Source organism: Carettochelys insculpta, chromosome 1, assembly GCF_033958435.1.
Source record: "Carettochelys insculpta isolate YL-2023 chromosome 1, ASM3395843v1, whole genome shotgun sequence".
Taxonomy (NCBI): domain Eukaryota; kingdom Metazoa; phylum Chordata; order Testudines; family Carettochelyidae; genus Carettochelys; species Carettochelys insculpta.
The window spans coordinates 183,008,800-183,030,397 of NC_134137.1; the positions used below are offsets into that span (position 1 = coordinate 183,008,800).

Below are 21,598 nucleotides of genomic sequence, written 5' to 3' on the forward strand. Positions count from 1 at the left end.
AAGCTTGATTCTGTGGGAGGGGAGGGCATATATTTAAAATGGGAGAGAGAGGGGCTGGGAGTGCCTTGCTCTGGGGGAGCCTGGCTATGGAGGAGGGCAAGGGCATTCATTTAGAGCAGAGAGGGCTGAGAGTGCCTGGCTCTGGTGGGGAGAGCATTTATTTAGAGCTGGGGGTGCAGCGGGAGTGCCTGGCTCTGGAGGACTCTGGCTCTGGAGAAGTGGGAGGGCATACATTTAGAGCGGGGAGGGCTGGCAGTGCCTGGCTTTGGGGGAGAGGGAGGGCATCAAACCATGTATTATATTTTTATATATCTATGTGTTATCTATATTTGTTTTTATATATCTGTAGCTATCAATAAATAAATATGTAGTATGTGGCTCTTTGTACTCTGTCTACTGCTATTTTGGCTCTTCATCTCTAACTGGTTGGCCATCCTGATCTAAATAATTTAAAACTGCAAAACACTAATGCTTGTAACTATAGTAACTCTTTGTGAAATCTAACACCTGGTTTTTGGGAGTGGTGGGTTAGGCGAGGGTTACACAAAGACATGTCATAAAAGTAGCAATATATTATGAGAAGCTATTTTACAAAGCCTTATTATGAGTCAAAAGATCTCTCCAAATATTACCTTCTTGATTTAAGTTGATTACCCAGATCATCTTTGGTTTATTAAATCAAGATTTTGTTCTAAAGTGTTCTACTCCTTAAAATTCATTGAGTTAAACTGAAATGTTTAGCGAGAAAATGAGTTTTAAAAATTTAGATTTGGTGATAGGTTGCTGTTACGGCTGTGTGGGGAGTTACATGAAGTGACCCACCTGAGAGCTCTTCCAAACAGAGTTTAGTTTAATTTATTCCTGTAATTACTTCTTTCTGTAGGACTGTTGGAGTCACGTAAATGCCAAAAAAGGAGTTCTGCCAAAGCTATGGATAGTGCTTCGAGAAGGTGGACGAGGTCTAGCTACTGTTATATATCCTAATCTTTTGCCATTGATTAGCAAGGTACCTCATGGCATTACAGAACCCAAACTGGACTTTTATAGAACTTTTTTCAGCTCAGTAATTCAAGGGTATGTGTCACTAATTCATGATATTAGATCAAATATTTTATTTATGTTTGGGAGCAAAAGAAAGCTATGCTACTTAAAGCGTTTTAAAACAAGTAGATAACAGAAAATTAATTCTGTTAAGTGTTTGCCTGCTGTGATTCCTTGATACTTTCTCTCTTTGGCTATGTCTAGACTAAAGGGGTTTGTCAGCAAAATGGTTGTTTTGTTGACAAAACCCGTGGAATGTCCAGATTCCCAAGGGTCTTCTGTTGACAGTGAGTTGACAGAATGCAGCACTTTTGTTGACAGCCATACCCAGGTCGCCATGGGGAAGAACGCTGCTGTCAGCAGAGATTTGCCTACAAAACGCCAGCCTGGACATTCTGAGGTCCTTCTGTTGACAGAAAGGCTTCCAGGACACCGGGCAACCCTGTCTGCTGTGCTCCTGGGTGGCCATTTTGCTGATAGAGCACCCAGGCAGTCTGGCCGCTCTCTGTCAACAGAGTGGATTTCTCTTTCGATCCACTTAGTCTGGCCACAATCCAACCAGAGGTTTTGTTGCAAGATATCTTTCTACACAAACTTCTGCCAGCAAATCCCTGTAATCTCAACATAGCCTCTGTGACTGCACATAGAAAGCACAAGTGTAAAAAGTGGCACTATTTTGGGTGCATTTAAAACATTAGATTTGGTTAAATAGTAGAGGCTGTGTTTGTTTTTTAAGCTACAAATGTGTTTCATCCTTAATTGTGTCTTTATGAATATGTAAACTAGGCAAAAAATAGTATGCTTAGATACCCACATTTCTAGATTTCGTTTATGTAAAACTTGTTTTCCTCAATTTTTATTTTGAGGTTACTTATAGACTTTCTTATCCCTTTCTCTTCAAATTAACTGCTACTATGATGTTACATTTAAGTATTGTAATATTGTAGGAAGAGTGACTGGTTTATTTTATTGTTTTTGTTTTATGTTTCCTGATTTATATATATATAGGTTGTCAAGTGAGCGAGCTCTAGCTAGCCATTCCGAGTGTTCTGCAATCATATCTGCATTTATGGAATGTTTACGATTTGTCATGGTGCAGAATTTGGGTGAAGAAGATGAGCAGAAACAAATTCAGCAGATGCTTATATGTGATCAGGTATATATATTATGTAAATATTTTAAAAAATCTTTTTCTCTATTTTGAAATATCACAATTTTAACTTTAAAAAATTGTGAAACACTCTAATGCAAATTTATTCACCAATAAAAACATTTCTAGAGAATTTAAGTAAAAGTAATATTAGTTGTGTTTCTGTATTCTCCTGTCTATGAAACAGGCCTTTCTTATACAGTGTGGAATTACTGTATGAAATGTTAAAATCTTTAACAGTAAAGTATGAATGGAATGGGGAGGAATTTGTTAATGCCACTTTCGTTTCATAGAAGAGAGTGGGCGGGTTGCTAATTCAGGCTTGGTATTAAATTGATATTTAATAGATATTAAACAGTTTGTTTTGCAGAGCTTCTTGAAATTGTTGAAATTAAAACTGTTGTCTAGTTGTGAAAATGTTTAATTACAAAAAATGTTTTTACATTTCTGTTTGTAGTTAATTCCTCTCATTGAGGTTGTGCTTAAAGAGACAAGATTACAAACTGGTCCATTGTTTTACCAAACAGCAGAAACATTGAACTCTTGGGAAGCAAAGGCAGAAATGTTAAATGATGATGACACAGGTGAAACATTCCAGAGACTATTGTCAAATTTCTGGGACAGGCTCTCAAAAATGTGTTTACTCCATGTTGATACAACAGATGCTAATGAGAGGTCTTTGATTGCTATATCCTGTATGCTACAAATTCTGCAGAGCCCAGAGAGCGCTATGAAATCTAGCAAAAGAAGAACTGTAAAGATCAGATTTATAGATGAGAATGAAGCTGAAATAAACACAGAAAACAGGAAGTCTGCTGAAGTGACAAACAGTCGTGAATCTGAAATACTGACTGATCCTCCACAATTTTTGTTTTTGAGGAAAGAACCTTTAGAAGATTTAGTCTGTAAGCTCGCTGAACTGAGCATTGTGTATATCAGTGAACACAAGTCTGATTGTCACTTAAAGTTTCTTTCTGCTCTGCTCAACTCCTTCTCTTCTAGCAGACTTTTCCAAGTTCTGTTAGAGCAGGAAAATGGTGTTCAGACTGAATCCCATGTAGATATAAAACTTCATGAAAATCCATCAGTACGGTTTCTGTATCAAAATTTGATAGCTTGGTTGAAAGAAGACTGGAGGAAAGAAACAGATTTTCTGGTTGATATTTTATATAGTGTCCTTGGTTGCTGTAACATTGATACAGAGAGAAAAAATATTCTTGATGATTTAACTAAGGTAAGACTTTATTTTTTACGTGCAAATAGAAGCATTTATATGATGGCTGTTCTAATTTGAGGGCTACAGACGTCAGTAGGATTAATTGGGTTTTTTTGTATGTGGAAAATGTACTCCGGCTCAGATTTATGAACATACACTCATCCCTCATTAAACGAGTACTATGTTTACGAATACTCACTTAAACGAGGGACACACATACCTCCCCTAGTTCACTCAAGAAGTGAACTCCCCTCGCTAATACGAGACTTACTCCCTCCCCGTGTCTCAAACCTGCTGCAGTGTGACCCCCCGCACTGGCCCCGCAGACACCAAACCACCAAAACCTAACCTAACCCCCCCCGCACCTAAACCGCTGAAATTTAACCCCCCCGCCAGCCCTGCACACCAGAGCTGCCAAAATTTAACCCCACTGCCCCGCGCACCCAGAATTGCTGAAATTGAAACCCCCCACGCATCCAGAACCGCCAAAATTTAACCCCCCCCCCCCCACCGGCCCCGCACACCCGGGTCTGCCGAAATTAAAACCCCCTGCCACCCCCTTGCACCCAGAACTGCCGAAATTTAATCCCCCCCCGCAGCCTTGCGCACCCCAAACCGCCAAAATTTAACCCCCCCGCCAGCCCCACTCCCCTGAACCACTGAAATTTAACCCCTCCACCGCCCCCTTGCACCCAGAACTGCCAAAATTTAACCCCAGCCCCGCTCACCTCAAAGTGCCAAAATTTAAACCCCTTGCCACACCCACGCAACCGAACCGCTGAAATTTAAACCCCCCGCCGGCCCCACGCACCCAAACTGCTGAAACTTAAACCCCCTGCCAGCCCCATGCACCCCAACTGCTGCAGCCTTAACCCCGCCCGCTGGCCCCACAGACCCAACCTGCAGCAGCCTGAACACCCCCCACCGCCCCCCGTGGACCCAACTCGCCACCAGGTTTTAACCCTCCCTCCCACTGATGTCCCCAAACTGCCCCCAGCCTTTAACCCCACTCTCACTCACCTTTCAAAAGCAGCACCGCCTGCTGCCGAGCACTTGGAACCAATCAGAGACTTTTACAAGTATTTTAGTGGGAATTTAGTGTCCCTCATGAGTTTTTCACCTACGAGCAAAAAGGAACCAATTGTGCTTGTAGAGTGAGGGACGCGTGTACTTGTTTTGGATATATCTTGCAAAGCGAAAATGGAAGTAGGAGAGTTTAGAATTGGAATACTAGGAAAGGTGTTATGACATTAATGTTTATCCATTTTACTTTGCATAAAAATAATTTACTGAAAATAATGAATACATTTGAAGATCTTGGTTTCTAAATAGCTACTTTTTTTCTACGCTATGATTTATCGTATTAACCTTAATCAATCACTTCTCCCTATTTTGATCTGGTGATGGGGGAAACAGCTTACCATGGCATTGGGCACTTATAATTTATTTGGTTACTGGCTGCTAAATAATCATGATTTGGAGTTAATCTTTGCTCACTACTAAGGCATTACAAGCGCTACATATCTTTTTTCAGAAATTAAAATTGGACAATAAACAGAGATTTTATTAAGCTTTCTTATTGTATACTATGTGTATGGTACAGGCCTTTTCCAACAAAACCAGCGTTTTGTCAACAAAACCTGCGGCACGTCCACATTAGAATGTGTTCTGTTGACAGAACTCAGCATTTTTTTTTTTTTTGACAGCCTTCTGCCTCTCCCCCACAAGGCAAAACTCCTTTCTTGACAGAATCTGTCGACAGAAAAGCCATGTGAACATTCTGGGGGCCCCTCTGTTGATAGACAGGGCTTCCGGGTCACCGAACAGCCCTGTCTGCTGTGCTTCCAGTTAGCCGTTCTGTTGAGAGAGGACCAGGCAGTCCAGCCACACTCTGTTGACAGAGCAGATCGCTTTTTTAATCTTCTTTTGTGTGTGAACACACTGTCAGGAGAAGTTTTCTGACAGGGCCTTCTGCCAACAGATCGCTGAAGTGTAGATGTAGCCCCGGTGGAATATGTTTTATTAACTATAGTTTTGTTTTATCTGTTTTTCCACTAGATGGATCTGAAATGGAATATTTTCCTACAAATAATTCAAAAGGTATTTTCCTGTGAAGTTCTGTTCTTATTTGTGTTCTTATTTTTGGATACTTGCCAATCTTTAAGTGATAGGTTTTCAGTTAGTTAAACTGGAGTAGACTATAAACTAGTCTGATTCACAGTTTGAAAATCTGCTGCTAATGAAATTTGAAAATGTATTTTTTCCATTATTTACATATAGCACCTCTCTCACAAGCCTATTATATGTAGCATTAGAAACTGAAGCACTTCCTTTCGAGATCCTGTAACTGGTGGGTCACTGGCAGCCCTGAGACTCCATGAAATCAAATTACCCTCTTCCTTTTTTTTTTTTAATGTATATGGTAGGCGAGGGGGAAGGGCGGGGGTCACACTCAGAGGACTGCGATGTGAAAGGAATCACAAATATAAAAAAAATTTTGAAAACCACTGATAGAGGCACTGCACTGGTTGTATTGTAAACTTCCATCTTCAGTTTGTCTAATGTCCATTCATATAGGCTACGTCTACAAAAGAGGCTTTTCCTGGCAAAACTGGGCTTTTGCCGTGAAAATACGTGGAACATCTACATGCAAAATTCAGTTTGTTGACAAAACCTGGCACATCTGCTGGCAGAGTTATACCTCTCCCCATTCAGGTGTAACACCTCTCCCAATAGTACTCTGTCGACAAAGCAGCGATTTAGACGCTCTGGGGACCTTGTCTCCACAGACAAGGCTTCTGGTTCACCAGGCAGCCCTGTTTGCAGAGCTTTTCATCAGCCATTCTGTCGAGAGAGGGACAGGCAGTTTTGCCAGAAAATCCCTTCCAACAGTGACTTCTGTCAACAGAGTCTTTTGTGTAGACATAACCATATAGGAGTCTCTAAGGTGATGAGATGGGAGGATCATATGATATTTATATAGATCTGCATTTCCCAGAACCATTTATTCTGTATAAAACAACACTGCATTCTACATATATAGAAATTGTGATGTGTAAACTCAGCCACTTATTTGCATACCCCAGAAATACTGACAAACTAGGACCAAGTTATTTTACTTTTTAGGCATTTGTCTAGAATTTATCAGCATGTTATCTGAACAACTCACAAATATTAATATGTTTATCCTTAAAACGTGCCTTTAAAATATAATATTATGATCCCCATTTTGTACAGATAGACAACAGAGACGCAGAGAAATTTGTGTCTTGCCTGAAGTGAAATGTGAAGTTGGTAGCACAGCTGGGCACTGAACCCAGATCTCTTGATACCCAGTGTCAGTTTCATCCCTCCTCATCTATCGATGCCTCACACTTAAAAATTACTTCCTGTTTTTTATTTTGTTTATTATTTATAATGATTGGCTCGTCACCTAGCAGAATTTTTCCCCAGTATGTGACTTGGCCTTAATTTCTGGAGAAATGCTGACATTATAACTTGGGGTCATTAATATATAGGAATGAAGTACTGTTTCTAAGGGCATCAGATTAATCCTATATCCTTAAAGTCATTAACCTTGCAAAAAGTTATTTTCTTGTAATTCAGGCATGTTCAGAGTCAGTGAAACATTCATTAGTCTCCGGATGGCTGAAAGGAGATGTACTAGGGGAGAAGCTTGTAATACTAGCAGATGATCTGTGCAATAAGGGTTTGAAAACCACAACAAGCTCATCGCAATTGTATTGTTCAGAAAAGTGGACCCTCCTGAGCTTGGTGTTGTCACAGCATGTTAAAAATGGTAAGTGAATTGCTACTGGGGGATCAATGGGGAGAGGAGAGGGACTTTGTGAGGTCTTTCATCATGCTGCATTTTGTAACATCTAACTGCTTCTCTGTGTATATTTGCTAGTGCTAGTATCCCATGTTCCATTAATGTCACAAAAACTAAACTGCTGTTGTGACTTGATGTGCATCCATTTCCATGCACCAGTTTACAGGCTCAGTGTTAATCTTCTTTCTCTAGATTTTCCAGTTGTCTAATTGTGTAATTCTTTGCAAAGACTAGATTTACAAAATCATCAACTGCAGAACAGACCATATCATCTCAAGTTTACTGTTCAAAAAGTAGTGGCACCTCTGAAGGGTTATGAATCCATATCTTAGCCTTTTGACCTCATATGATAGAAGCAGTTTATAAGTCCTCAGACTGCTTATTTTTGGGGCACGTACATTGAGAGATGTGGTGCTCATCTTTGTGAGTAGCTACCTGTTCACTTGATGCTTCTTTAGTGTGGCAAGTGTCAACATCCTTATTAATGAGTTTCATATTCTGGTATATTACTCAGTTTTAAAGTCAAGGTATTTATAATGCTATCATTTTGTTATCTTCCTCATAGTTATTAAAATGCTTGCAATAATGTTTCCTAGCTTATTTGAAGGCTGGTTTCTTTTTGTGCCGAAGAACTATTATTCTGTTTTGGTGTTGCATCCCAGAGAAGTGTGTGGCAAACTTGCTTGTCACTCCAGAAAAGTAAATAATCAGACTCACCAGCTTATGAGTCCTAATGCAGTGCACCAGGACTGAGTGTTTGCTTTTCATGAATCAGGGTCAGGTATTTCCGTGGATGGCTATGAAACAGGAGGTATAGCTTCACTGTATACCATTCATTATGTACAAAGTACTAGCACGCTGCAAATCTGCAGGTATCTGCTTTATATCTGTGGGTATCTGCAGCTCATTTTTGCAGATGCAGACACGCATTTTTTAACTAGAACCTTGCAAATGTGCCAATATCCGCTGTATATCCACAGGTGTCCACATCTGTGGATGTCAGTGTGGATATTGCTGCCCATTTTTGTGGCTACAGATGTGGATATAAATATTGTATCTGCACAGGGCTCTACGAAGTGTTTATGTAGCAAATTATCAAGAGGATGTTGGGTGTATTCAGTTGGGTGTTGAAGAGCTAGGATGTCTTTGACTACAGTGAAATGAATTAAGCTTTAGCATGTGCAGAATTAAAGCAGATCTTGATCTTGCTTTTATTATTAGTAAATACGGAAAAGCAGGCAGATACTAACATCTGGTGATATGTAAAGGCTTTTGTTACAGGGTAATCATAAAATGTCTTTTTTTAATAGAGTCCTTGATTTGTGAAATATATGTTGAAAGAATTATTGATAAACTTCAAGCAGCTCTTTTAGAAGCTAAGGATCTTTCTGAAGCTGGAAATACTGAACCATCAGTATCATTCATATGTGACGTGGCCTCTAACTTTTTCAGCTCAGTTAAAGGGTGCTTACTAATGCCATCTTCTGAAGACTTGTTGTTCACTATTTTCCAACTGTGTGCTCAGAACCAGGCTACTACACGCTTGTCAGGTAACGCAATGCAGGAATTACTTTGCAAACTAAAATCTGACTTTGGAACATCTATTTTTCTGATTTTATTTGCATGTGTGTTTAATGTTGGTTTGTATTAAAGGTTGATCAAGACAATAGTAGAGAAAAGCCACCTCTGGAAATTTAAGGTTTTATTTTAAAAAATCCACAACATATTGCCCAAGTAATATCCACATAAAACAGGATCAGTATTTTTTCAACTGGTCATTTAGAAGTAGAGCTGGCTCTAATTTGCTAGTTTTAACTAAACTGAAAAAGTCATAGCATTTTAGTAATGTTGAAACATTTTTTTAACCTGGAAAAACTTTATTTAGACTTTCAGACAGTTTGACAAAAGCAAAGAAAAGGATCCAAGAACAGGTGTTCATGGTGGTGGTTACCTTTTACGTTGGTCAGGTCACTTACTTAAGATATGGAAGACCTGGGTTCAGTCTGTCCCCTCCCCTCATTCTTCCCCCTTCCTGGTGGGAAGGAGGGATTTGAATTTGGGTCTCCCACATTTCAGAGGAGTGCCCTAGCTACTGAACTGTGGGCTATTTTAATATGTGTCTGTCTCATTCACTTCTTGTGAGAATGTTCCACTTTTTGTATACATCGTTAGTTATTTGAGAGAGGACTTGAGCTGGGGTCTGCCCTCTTTGGTGAGTGTCCTAATTACCAGATTAGAGAGTCACTTTTGCTTTCTTTCCCCAATCCATTATAACGACAGATAGTGATAGAATGACTGGGAATAGTTACTCTAAATGGATAAGCATTGGGCCCGGTTGTATATGGAAGCAGAACTTGCCTTTAGGATCCATGCCTTATTTGTTGAAGAAGTTGGAAGGTATGGAGTAAATGAAGGAAGGGAATGCTGAAAGAGAAGGCAGGTCTCATGGTTAAGGCAGCTGAATGTTGCCTTGGGAAAATGGAATCTGGCCCTGCATTTGCCACACTGTCCCTCTGAAATGCTAATCAAGTTGCATAAGGACCTCCTGTTTAAAAAAATATGAAAGTTTGGTATAGTTTTTGTTTTCTGGATGCTTGACTCGAGCAACTCCAGTGTCTGATTTGCTAAACACTCACAGTTACAACTGAAGTCAATGAGAGCTGTGTTTTGAACTTTGCTGCATAATGCTTTGTACACTGAAAAATCAGGTCTTACATATATCAGATTGGATACTTTTTACCCTAGCCCTGTAAAATGAGGATAATGCCACACCTTCTTTATGTTACAGGGCTGTTATAAAAATAAATTCATTGGTATTTGTGAAACACTCTGATATGATACTAAAGATCACAGTAATGTAGCCTGTGAGGATGCAAAAAATTCTGTTTTCAAAGCAGAGTTTGAACAGTGCAATAAATAAGGCCTGGTGTCACGCACTGAACACTGAGGAGAAAATAAAATATCAAATCAGTAAGTGAGCACTGTCCATTCTGTGCACTGACTCAGTCAGGGATCCTGTGGGAGAAAATAGTGTGTGGTCATGAGGGACTGAAACGACTCAGATACCTGGAAAAATAACACAGAAAAACACAAAATGTCCAGTAAGTTCTTTGAGTGTTCTGGGGACAAAATTTCATTTCAGAAAGAGAGGGAAATAACTGCGGGGGACACACATTTTAGACTTGATTCTGACCAGCAGAGAAGAATTGTTTGCAAATCTGAAGCTCGATGGCAGTTTGAATGAAAGTGATCATGAAATGATAGACTTTATAATCCTAGGGAAAGGAAGGAGTGAGAGCTTCAGAATAAGGACAATGGACTTCAAAAAAGCAGACTTTACCTAGCAGTCCTCTGACTTTGTTAGTGTCCCATGGGAAGAAAATCTCAGAGATAAGAGTGTGGGAGGGCTGCCAGTTTGTCAAGGAGACTGTATTAAACACGCAACTATCAACTATCTAAATAGTACTCCTGGGGGCATTTGGCACCAAAGAAATAAAAATTCTGCACACAATATTTTAAAATTCCACAAATTTCATTTGTCAAAATAACACTACATATTCATACCAATTTCAGTTATTTTGGTAATTTATTTCAAAATACTAGTCAGTAAGTGTGCTTCTAATAATACAGACACTCACAGAAAATTGCCCTAGAGGCAGGGAGTTAAAGAAACCCCTATGCCAAGCCAGTTCCTGTTTGTCTGCTCCCTTTCCCAGAGTCCATCTGAGGTAACATACACTCATAACCCCTTTTCGCCCAGAGCCCAGCCACTGTGCCTCCCAACCAATATATCCAACCCCACCCCCGAAGCCTAGTTGCAACCCCTCCTTGCCCAACCACCAGCACCCATTTCCCCCAGGAGCCCAGCTGTGATGCCTCAGCCTGACACTCATCCCTCCCCCTCTCCCCAGGCCCCAAAGATCCATGCTTGGTGTATGGAATTTCCTGTATGCTGCCATTTTCCTCCCTGAGGGTGTACTGGGAACTGTAGCTGCCAAGAACCTTCTAACTCTTTCCCCAACACTTGAGGCCATGTCTTCTGTGTGTGAGCTGGGCTCTGCTACTGGGTCCCTCAGCCTCTAGTGATGGCTAGCAGTACTGCAGATCATTTCTGAGAGGGAAAATTAAAACACACACCATTAATTGGTGTAAAATTTTGTATTATGCAGTGGCACAGAATTCCACCAGGGGTACAACAAAAAGAATAGGAAGTGACCAATATGGCCAGATCACAAGCTCTTTAATGACCTGAAAATCAAAAAGGAATGTGCAAAAAGTGAAAATCTGGACAAATTGCTCAGCAGGAATACAGGAGAGTAGCATAAGCATGTAGGGCAATGGTGGGTAATAACTGGCCCATGAGGCCAGATGCAGGTTGTCTGGATTAACCCCTGGCAGGCCACCAGCACTGTATTTACCTGCATCCCACAGATATGGGTGTTTGCAGCTCCCAATGGCCACAGATCAACATCCCAGCCAATGGGAGCTGCAGGAAGCAGTGTCCCGGGATCCCGGTCCACACTGTTTCCCACGGTTCTCATTGGTCAGAAATGGCAATCCATGGCCAAGGAGAGCTGCAGGTGCCCATACCTGCAGAGGCGCAGGTAAATGCTGTGCTGACAGCCCACTAGGGGGTAACCCTGGTGAACAGTGTCCTTCCTGTTGCTCACCCCTTTTGTAAGGACAGAAAGGCTAAAACACAACGGCCATGTCTACACTAGAAGTTTCTGTTGACAGAAGTTACTGACAGTGCTCTGTTGACAGTGTTATGCCTCAGATTTTTGAGGGATAATACCGTTGAGGCAAATGCAGAGTTCTGCCAAGACTCTGTTGATAGAACGCTTTAAGTGTGTAGACACTTCCTGAGTTATGTCTACAGAAAGCCTCTTCTGCCGACAAAACTTTCTAGTGTCGACACAGCCAACGTGAATTACATTTAACAAGGAACACAAGAGGCAATAAGAAGCGGGTCTTCAAGTACATGAAGAGAAGAAGAAAGACAAAGGAAAGCGTGGGTGCTCTGTTTAATAAGAAAGGAGCACTACTAACTGATGGCATCAAGAAGGTTGAGGTGTCTAAAGATGCCTGTTTAACTTTAGTGTACACTAAGAAGTTTAGTAGTGACCAAATAGTCCACACAATTCATATTAATACAAAGGAAGGAACACAAAACAGGGAAAGAAACCAGTATAAGATTATTTAGGTCAGTGTATTCAAGTTGTTAGGGCCTGATGAAATGTAGGGTAGGGTACTTAAGGACCTAGCTGTAACAATCTCAGAACCATTAGCAATTATCTTTGAGAATGGATGCATCCCAGAATACTGGAGAAGGACAAATCTAGTGTTTCTCTTTAAAAGTGTTAACAAAGAGGACCCAGAGATTTATAGAGCAGTCAGCCTAACTGGAAGGATACTGGAATAAATTATTAAACATTCATTTTGTAAGCACCTACAAGGTAATAGGGTCAACAAGGAATAGCCGTCTTTGATTTGTGAAAAACAAATCATGCCAAACCACTCTAATTTCCTTCTTTGACAAGGTTACTGTCCTAGTGGATAGCAAGGAAGCAGTAGATGTGATATATCTTGGTTTCTTTAGAAGGGTTTTCACACAGTCTTATGTGACACTTTCATAAACAAACGAGGGGAAAGATGTATGGATAAATTATTATAAAACCAGTGCAAACTGGTTGAAAGATCATAATGGGAGAATGTTGGGGTTTTGCTGTCAAACTGGGAAGGTGCATCTAGTGGTGTCCCACAGGTGTCATTCTTGGGTCTGTTCAATATTTTCATTAATGGCTTGGATAATGGAGTTGAGAGTAGATGTAAAAAAATTGACACCCAGCTGGAAGGGGTTAGAAGCTCTTTGGTGGATAGAATTAGAATTTAAAATTAAAAATAACCTTAACAACTTGGGTATGAAATAAGATTAAATACAATAAAATAAGGCAAAATACTTTTCTGAAGAAGGAAAAATCAGATTCACAGCTACAAAATGGAGAGTAACTGGATATGTGGAAGTGAAGAGAAACTGGGGGCTGTAGTAGATTATAAATTAAATGAGAGTCAACATTGTGCTGCAGCTCCAAAAAACTGATACTATTCTGGGTTTTAGGAACAGGAGTGTTGCAGGTAAGACATGGGAGGTAAGTATCCTGATGTGTTTGACACAGGCGAGGCCTCAGCTGGAGTAATGAGTCCAGGATGCCACTCTTTAGGGAAAACATGGATGAATTGGAGAGAGTTGAGAGGAGAGCAGCAAGCATTATATAAGATTTAGAAATCTTAACCTGTGAAGATAAAATAATCGGACATGTTTAGACTTTAAAAAAAGGAGGCCTGAGAGGCAGGCCCACCAACAATTCGTGGGGAGGGAGGAGGAAAGGGGTGAATTGCCCCAGAGCCTGGAGATTCAAAAGGACCATTTGCTCCAGGTTGCCGCCACCACTACTTACTGCACCAGTGGTAATTGCCAGAGTCCAAGTCCCTTTAGATTGCTGTCAGAGCATGGAATGGTATGCTCTGGATGGCTCAAAGGCTGCCTGGTTGGAGTGTGCCCCAGCCCTATCCCTTCTGCCAGAGACCCACTGCTTCTGGGAGCATGGCGCCACACTCCTTTCCAACTTGCCCATGGGTCTGGCACATCTGCCGGCTCTCCTGCTGAGAGGGGACCTGATCATTCTTGACATATGTTAAGGATTGTTATAGAAAGGTCAGTTCTCCATGTCCACTGAAGGAAGGACAAGAAGAAATGTGCTTAATCTAAAGCAAGAAAGATTTAGGTTAGATATTAGGGAAAACCTTCCAGCTGTGTAAGGGTAATTACACACTGGAATAGGCTTCCAAGAGAGATGGTAGAATCCTGTCATGAGGATTTTAGGAAGAACTTAAACACCTCCAAGGGATGGTCTAGGTGTCCTTGGCCCTGTTCCAGCATATAGGGCTAGATTTGATGGCATCTTGAAGTCGCTTCCAGCCCTACATTTCTATAATTCGGTATAATTAAAAAAGTTGTCATCATACATATGGCCAAATTAAAGTGGTGCAGGCAGCCTTACTTCTGGCATTTCCTAACAACTTTTATATGCTTGAATTTTCAAGGGGTGTTTTTGATAATTATATCTTGGTTTTACTTACTTTTATAGTAAATGCAAAAGGGTCCTCCAAATTTTTGACCCAAAATAATTGGGTTCCAGCCTAAAAAAGATCAAGATAGACTACTTCACATATTAACAGAGCAGGGATGTAGTGAATGTGCTCGTCACTGTGCAGTATGTAATTTGGCATTTCATGTTTTAACTACTTTATTTTTTATGTTTAGATTCACTTGTCAATAAACTAAAGCATACTTGGCTGTCTGGCCTAAACTCCCTTGTGCATCAGGTTGGCTATGGACAGAAAGAGAGCATGTTCCTGCATAAATCTGCATTGTGGGTTAAGAATGAAATTCAGTCATCCTCTTTGGATGTTAAAAGGTAACTATGTTCACTGTGTATCTGTTTTGGGATATTAAAATATGAAATAATCAAGACTCAGGCTTTAACAGCATCTGCCTATACTTAAGTCAAAACAATGAGAATTCTGTCTGTGAGGTAACAGCATGATCTAAAATGCAAAGTGAAAAGCCATTGATGTGTCCTGTTACTGATGTGAAATGTCACGTCTTGTCAAATGACTGTGCTTAATTTCTCAGGAAGATTTTTTTTTTCTCACTTTTTCAGCCTTCACGTTTTGATCTCTGCAGTTAATGATTTGCTGACTAAGCTCCTGGAAGCTAATCAACCGTCTTACTGTCTTCTGAGTGCTTATTTTGGACAGATTACTCCAAACAGCTCTGAATGGGAAAAGTTGCGAGAATCTCTACCCAGTGAGGTATGAAAATGACTGTAGTCTGAAAACTGCTGCAGAATGAAACAGCTGCTGTATCTGTGTTCTCTGTAATCTTTTCTGCTTAATCTATGGAAATTATGTAATATATGCTACCCCTTGCATTGCCTGTCTGGATTCCATCCCCTCAATTTTGTGAGGTCCACTACTCTGGCCATGATCCACAACGATATGTATGCACATACTTATCTGTAAGCATAGGAGTAGTCTCATTGAAGTTAGAGGATACTTACACTGTAATCACATGTTTAAGTGCTGATCTGGATGAAGGCCAAAGTGCTCAGAGACATATAGGACCAGGTTTCTGAAGAGAAAGCAGCAGAGGTGGATGGAAAGATAGGGATATATACAGATGTTTGTGTATACAGGGCCAGTCTTGCACAGAACATTTAGGCTGTTGTAACCCTAAATAACAATATACAAAATCTGCAAATATAAAAACTGCTCTTTTTGGATTCTGCATAAAATACAGTTTCAAGGATATCATTAGCTTGCTTTATTTTGCAGTTACTGGGTTAAAAATGCAGTTTCTGATAGTGACCTTTTAAAAGTAAATCCTGTTTAAAAATAATCCTTTTAATATGTGTTTTCTTGTTCTCCTATTGTCCTTTATTGTCTTTTAACTCATTTACTAATTATAGAGAGAAAACAGCAAAACTGATTGTCCTCAAAATACTGTCAAATAGATAAGCAAAAACATATTTTTATCAGTTTAACTACTGTCAGAGTGTAATACTCATAGTATTTCTTGCAGCTATATCATGTATATAGTTTTCAGACATAATTGCAGTTTTGAAATTAAAATTATTTTTCTTTCATTTGGTTGCTAATATGAGTGACACTGGAAAAAGATTTTAAATTTAATTGAGGAATCCCCCCACCAGTAGCATTGCTGCACGTTTTATGCCTGTGTTGGGAATAGTTCTTCAGTTATGGTGCTTTTACTTGTTATTTGTTATGAACATTTGGAATCTCAGTATAAGAGCTATAAGTGACATGATAATTAGTTTTGAACTTGAAAAGTTACACAAATGCCCAAGTCTTCATATTATTCTGCAAAATTATGCTTAATTATGGACAGCTCTTTTCTTGTGTTTTGTTATAGTGGTTACACAAACCTCTTTTGCAAGGAAGACTGAGTGTAAACTGTGAACACTCAGGAAGAGAAGTTAAGCTATACAAAACAACTAAACTTCCAAATCACCTGTGTACTGCAGCACTGTTAAGTAAAATTGTGCTGCTTATACAGGAACACAAGGTCGTGTTTGAAAACTATGATGCAGAAAGAAAGACGATTGAGAATATAAGTAAGTAAGAAAGAGAACAGTTGATTTTAAATAATAATTGAAAACCAAATAGTGTTAATTAGCGAAAGCAATTAGTAAAGAAAGGTTTGGAGTATGGCTAACTGACAATTAATTATTTTATGTCTTAGAGTTGTTGCTCTGCTCCTGCTTTAAGTGCACAAATATCTTTTAAGTGTGGTGGTCAGCTATCCAGAACCCTTCTGGTGTTGCATTTTTGCTTGTATTCCTACTCTTTCAACTAACCTTTAGCCTACACTGAACTGAGGTGTTAGTAGTTCTTGGCCAAAATACCAGCTATCCCAAATCACTGTTTGTGCATGGTGAGCATGCACGCATTGTATCCATGATAGTGTATTAGTACATTTTCAGTGCTAGGCAGGAACTCGAAGACACTGCAACCATTTTTCTTTTCTTTTTCATTCCATCCATACCTCCTTCTTGTTCAGTTACTTTTTCTTGTGACATTGCTTAGTTATTTTCATGTTCTTAAATCAGACCTGACCACTGACATTAGCATTTTATGATGTAATGATGCTAATCCATAGTCATCTTCTGTTGCTGTTGAAGTGGAATGGAATTTCTTAGCACACTCCTTTATAAGAGGATGAGGAAGAAACAAACACACGGTAATATTTTAAAACTGTCTTCTAAATTCAGACTGGGTTTACGATCTGTAATTCAGTCTTGACAGCCTAGTTTAACAACTTCAGTCACGAAAATTAGGGCCAAGAAGAGTAAAAAAAATATGAAGGGGTAGTAGATGAGCCACTAACTAGAGTCCTTGCCATACTTTAAAAAAACTAATAGTATCTAAACATTTAAAATGACTTGACTTAACCATTTGTTAACCTAAAAATACATTAGGGTTGGTGCCAAGAGTCCAGATCATTCTTCTCAGCCCCTGAAGTTATGTGTGCATGTATGTTTTTTGTTTTTTTTTTTATGATGAGTTATCAAGATACCTGAAAATGTAAAGAGAGGTTCCCCACATACACCATGCAGATATGAAAACAGTCAATTTTGTTGGTTTGGTTAGTTGCAGAACTGTTGTACTCATTGCAGTGGATTGAAGAACTTTATGATCCTCCATGTCTCCTCTTGGAATTTCTCAACATGCTCCAAGTACTCAGTATTACATACGAAGACTTAAGTACATTTGGTAATACAGCCAACCTTTTACAAATATTATTCAACAGGTGGGTCCTGATTTAGAAGATACTTAATGAAATACAGCATTCTTGACTTGTTCTGCCTTTTTCATTTGAACTATAGAGATTATTAAATGCTATCACTTTTGGTGATGTGATTTCATTTCGATTTCTTTCATTAATGTCTTTTCCTTGATATGTTCGCACATTTGTGTGTATGTAAAATCTACATGTAAATATCCATTTGTCTTTTTCTCCTTCTTCTGTAGATCAAAAGAGTATGGAAGACTTTGGGCCTTAGCCCTGGTTAGATTGATCCATACAAAGAATATGGTGTCCAGTAAAATAAAACAACTTTATAAGATGACAGACAGGTACTTCTAATTCTGCACTTCCTAATTGCTTGTAATTGTGAGTGAATGTTGTTGCTGATGATACTGTGTTGCTACTGGTTCTGATAAATAAAATATACAGAATAGATACAAGTTATCATTTATATATTCAGTGTAAAAGAAGTGCCATGTACTATGTATATAAATAGCTTGAAAATAGCAGAATATGAAAATAATCCTTTGATCCATGATGCCCAGGAACCAATTTATATTTTCGTATAATAAAACTGATTTTTGTTTCCCAGTTTCATTTTTGGCATCTTGTTTGCACAAACAGGTTTTTCCCATTAACGGAGGGCAACTTGCATACGGTTCAGAGCCTGTCTCCATTTTTACCTGAAGAAGAGAAGGAAGAATTAGTTATCCAATGTACTGCTAAACTTATGGCATGCATGCAAACAGAGCTTTTCAGTACTGATGGTTAGTAATATAACTATACACTCTTCAGCCAGTTTATTTATTTAAGATAGAGTGGTTTTTTAATTAGTTTATTTGTAGTAATGGCTCATAAACTATTTGATAAGGCAACTGTTTACAGTATTGTTGTTAATGGAATGAAAATGCATTATCTTCAATTGATTTCATGTTGAACCAGCAGTCCTACAAAATTAATAAGGACTTTTCTCATGTGTATAACTATTACCCATATGGCTCATCCACAATGGAAAGCAAATGACCCAGACCCCAGTTTTCATGTATTTAGACATAGCACTGTTCAGTGGGACATAATGTGACCTAGGCTGTTAAGTACCCTGGTGACTTTTGAAAATTGTAACTTTCTGAAAAGTTTTATAACTCTCTGAAAAATTTTCCTTTTTTGCGTAAACTTTTCATAGTTGTGTTTCTGCCCAAAGAAGAGTACAGCGTTGTTAAGATAAAAACAAAACACTCTTCCTTCCCTTTCTTCCCAGTTTTCTTACATTTTTGGCCACACACATATTCAGAAAGCTAGGTAAAAAGCACAATACTTGTCACGTCACTCTCCCCTCACTGAGGAATGTATCTCTTGCCAAATCTGAAAATCTCAGACTTTCTAAACAGAGGAGTGGCTCCTCAGATTATTCCCTGGCTCCATAGGAGATACCCATGGCCGCGTCTGCATTGGCAAGTTCTTTTGGAAAAGCAGATCCTTTTCCGAAAGAACATGCAGAGTGGCCACACGTAAAATGTGCTCTTTTGATCTGAAATTAGAAGAATGCAGCACTTTTTCTGGCAGCCCTCTTCCTCTCCAGATGAGGAAGAGTGCCTTTTTCCTAAAGATTCTTTCAGAGAAAAGCATGTGTAGACAGTCCAGAGGCTCTTCTTTCAAAAGAGCAGTCCTCATGGGACCAGATTTTTCAGTCACTGGCACATGCTTTCAAAAGAGTGGGGGCTGTGTGGCTGCTGTCTGTCTAAAGAGCATGTCAGTCTTTCAGTGTGCTTTTTTTTGTGTGTGTGGACACACTCTTTTGAAAGAAGTTTTTTCGGAAGAGATCTTACAGAAGAACTTCTTTCAAAAGATTGATGTAGCTGAGGCCCATGTGTTTGGCATGTTCTTTGGTGACTGAGGAACTGCTTTCACCACCTATTTCATCAAAGTGTCCTGGCCAAAGAATGTGTGCCCAATTTTGTGAACATTAGTCAGAGAGTGGCTTCTCCATTGAGTCTGTACTCTGCTCACTTTTAAAAGAGCTGGTAAAGTTCTTTGTAAGTGCAGTACCAACTCTTGTGTATGCTCCTTGACATGTACATATAAAGAGTGCAGTTAATGAAATGCTGACGTCACTGATGTGGTGCTTGCAAAAAACGCACCTTTTCTCCAGAAGATATTGATATGCATTTCTTCTTTCTTCTGAAATGGAAAAATAAGTGAATGTAATAGTAAGGGTTCACTGTCAACGTGTCATATTTTCCTGAGCTATATTAACTCGGCATAGTAACAGAGAGTAAGCCGTGATAGTCTATACACTATCAAAACAAAAAGCAGACAAGTAGCACTTTAAAGACTAGCAAAACGGTTTATTAGGTGAGCTTTCGTGGGACAGACCCACTTCTTCAGACCATAGCCAGACCAGAACAGACTCAATATTTAAGACACAGAGAACCAAAAACAGTAAGCAAGGAGGACAAATCAGAAAAAGATAATCAAGGTGAGCAAATCAGAGAGTGGAGGGGTGGGGGGGGCAGATCAAGAATTAGATCGAGCCAAGTATGCAGACGAGCCCCTATAGTGGCTCAGAAAGTTCCCATCACGATTTAAACCATGTGTTAACGTGCCGAATTTGAATATAAATGTCAGCTCGTCCACTTCTCTTTCTAAAACGGAGCGATAATTTCTCTTCAGTAACACACATACCTTGAGGTCATTGACACAATGCCCCACTCCATTAAAATGTTGACTAACTGGTTTGTGGATCTGGAGTGTTTTGATGTCTGTTTTGTGCCCGTTGACCCTTTGTCTAAGGGAGTTAGAAGTCTGTCCAATATACAAAGCATCTGGGCATTGTTGGCACATGATGGCATATATGATGTTAGCAGAGGAGCATGAGAAAGTGCCCGTGATTCTGTGAGTAACCTGGTTAGGTCCAGTGATGGTATTTCCAGAGAAGATATGTGGACAAAGCTGGCAGCGGGCTTTGTTGCAGGGAAAGGTTCCAGGACTGGTGTTCCTGGGGTATAGACTGTGGCTGTTAGTAAGGATCCTCATGAGGTTGGGAGGTTGTCTGTAGGAGAGAACAGGCATGTCACCCAGGGCCTTCTGGAGTGTGGCATCCTGATTAAGAATAGGTTGTAGGTCTTTAATAATTGGTTGCAGTGGTCTGAGTTGGGGGCTGTAGGTGATGACCAGTGGTGTTCTGTTCTTGGCTTTTTTGGGCCGATCTTGGAGTAGCTGGTCTCTGGGTATGCGTCTGGCCCTGTCGAGTTGTTTTTTTACTTCTCCTGGTGAGTAATTCAGGTTTATGAATGTTTGGTAAAGTTCTTTTAGTTTTTGGTCTCTGTCAGTAGGATCAGAGCAAATGTTTACAGTCAAGCTCTTAGGTACAATCGCATTTGCTCTGATCCTACTGACAGAAACCAAAAACTAAAAGAACTTTACCAAACATTCATAAACCTGAATTACCCACCAGGAGAAGTAAAAAAACAACTCGACAGGGCCAGACGCATACCCAGAGACCAGCTACTCCAAGATCGGCCCAAAAAAGCCAAGAACAGAACACCACTGGTCATCACCTACAGCCCCCAACTCAGACCACTGCAACCAATTATTAAAGACCTACAACCTATTCTTAATCAGGATGCCACACTCCAGAAGGCCCTGGGTGACATGCCTGTTCTCTCCTACAGACAACCTCCCAACCTCATGAGGATCCTTACTAACAGCCACAGTCTATACCCCAGGAACACCAGTCCTGGAACCTTTCCCTGCAACAAAGCCCGCTGCCAGCTTTGTCCACATATCTTCTCTGGAAATACCATCACTGGACCTAACCAGGTTACTCACAGAATCACGGGCACTTTCTCATGCTCCTCTGCTAACATCATATATGCCATCATGTGCCAACAATGCCCAGATGCTTTGTATATTGGACAGACTTCTAACTCCCTTAGACAAAGGGTCAACGGGCACAAAACAGACATCAAA

At 39.9% G+C, this 21,598-nt stretch overlaps 1 protein-coding gene across 2 annotated transcripts in view; it reads left to right on the forward strand.

Moving 5' to 3' along the window:
- LTN1 (listerin E3 ubiquitin protein ligase 1) overlaps positions 1 to 21,598 on the forward strand; it is a 50,724-nt gene that overhangs the window by 15,857 nt on the left and 13,269 nt on the right. For both annotated transcript variants that reach the window (XM_074997270.1, XM_074997281.1), the window contains exons 8-19: positions 884 to 1,074; positions 2,050 to 2,197; positions 2,649 to 3,425; positions 5,466 to 5,507; positions 7,014 to 7,206; positions 8,550 to 8,789; positions 14,564 to 14,717; positions 14,964 to 15,114; positions 16,235 to 16,436; positions 17,473 to 17,632; positions 17,854 to 17,958; positions 18,254 to 18,396. In XM_074997270.1, the coding sequence (XP_074853371.1) occupies positions 884 to 1,074; positions 2,050 to 2,197; positions 2,649 to 3,425; positions 5,466 to 5,507; positions 7,014 to 7,206; positions 8,550 to 8,789; positions 14,564 to 14,717; positions 14,964 to 15,114; positions 16,235 to 16,436; positions 17,473 to 17,632; positions 17,854 to 17,958; positions 18,254 to 18,396 (2,506 nt within the window). The remainder of the gene's footprint in view (positions 1 to 883; positions 1,075 to 2,049; positions 2,198 to 2,648; positions 3,426 to 5,465; positions 5,508 to 7,013; positions 7,207 to 8,549; positions 8,790 to 14,563; positions 14,718 to 14,963; positions 15,115 to 16,234; positions 16,437 to 17,472; positions 17,633 to 17,853; positions 17,959 to 18,253; positions 18,397 to 21,598) is intronic.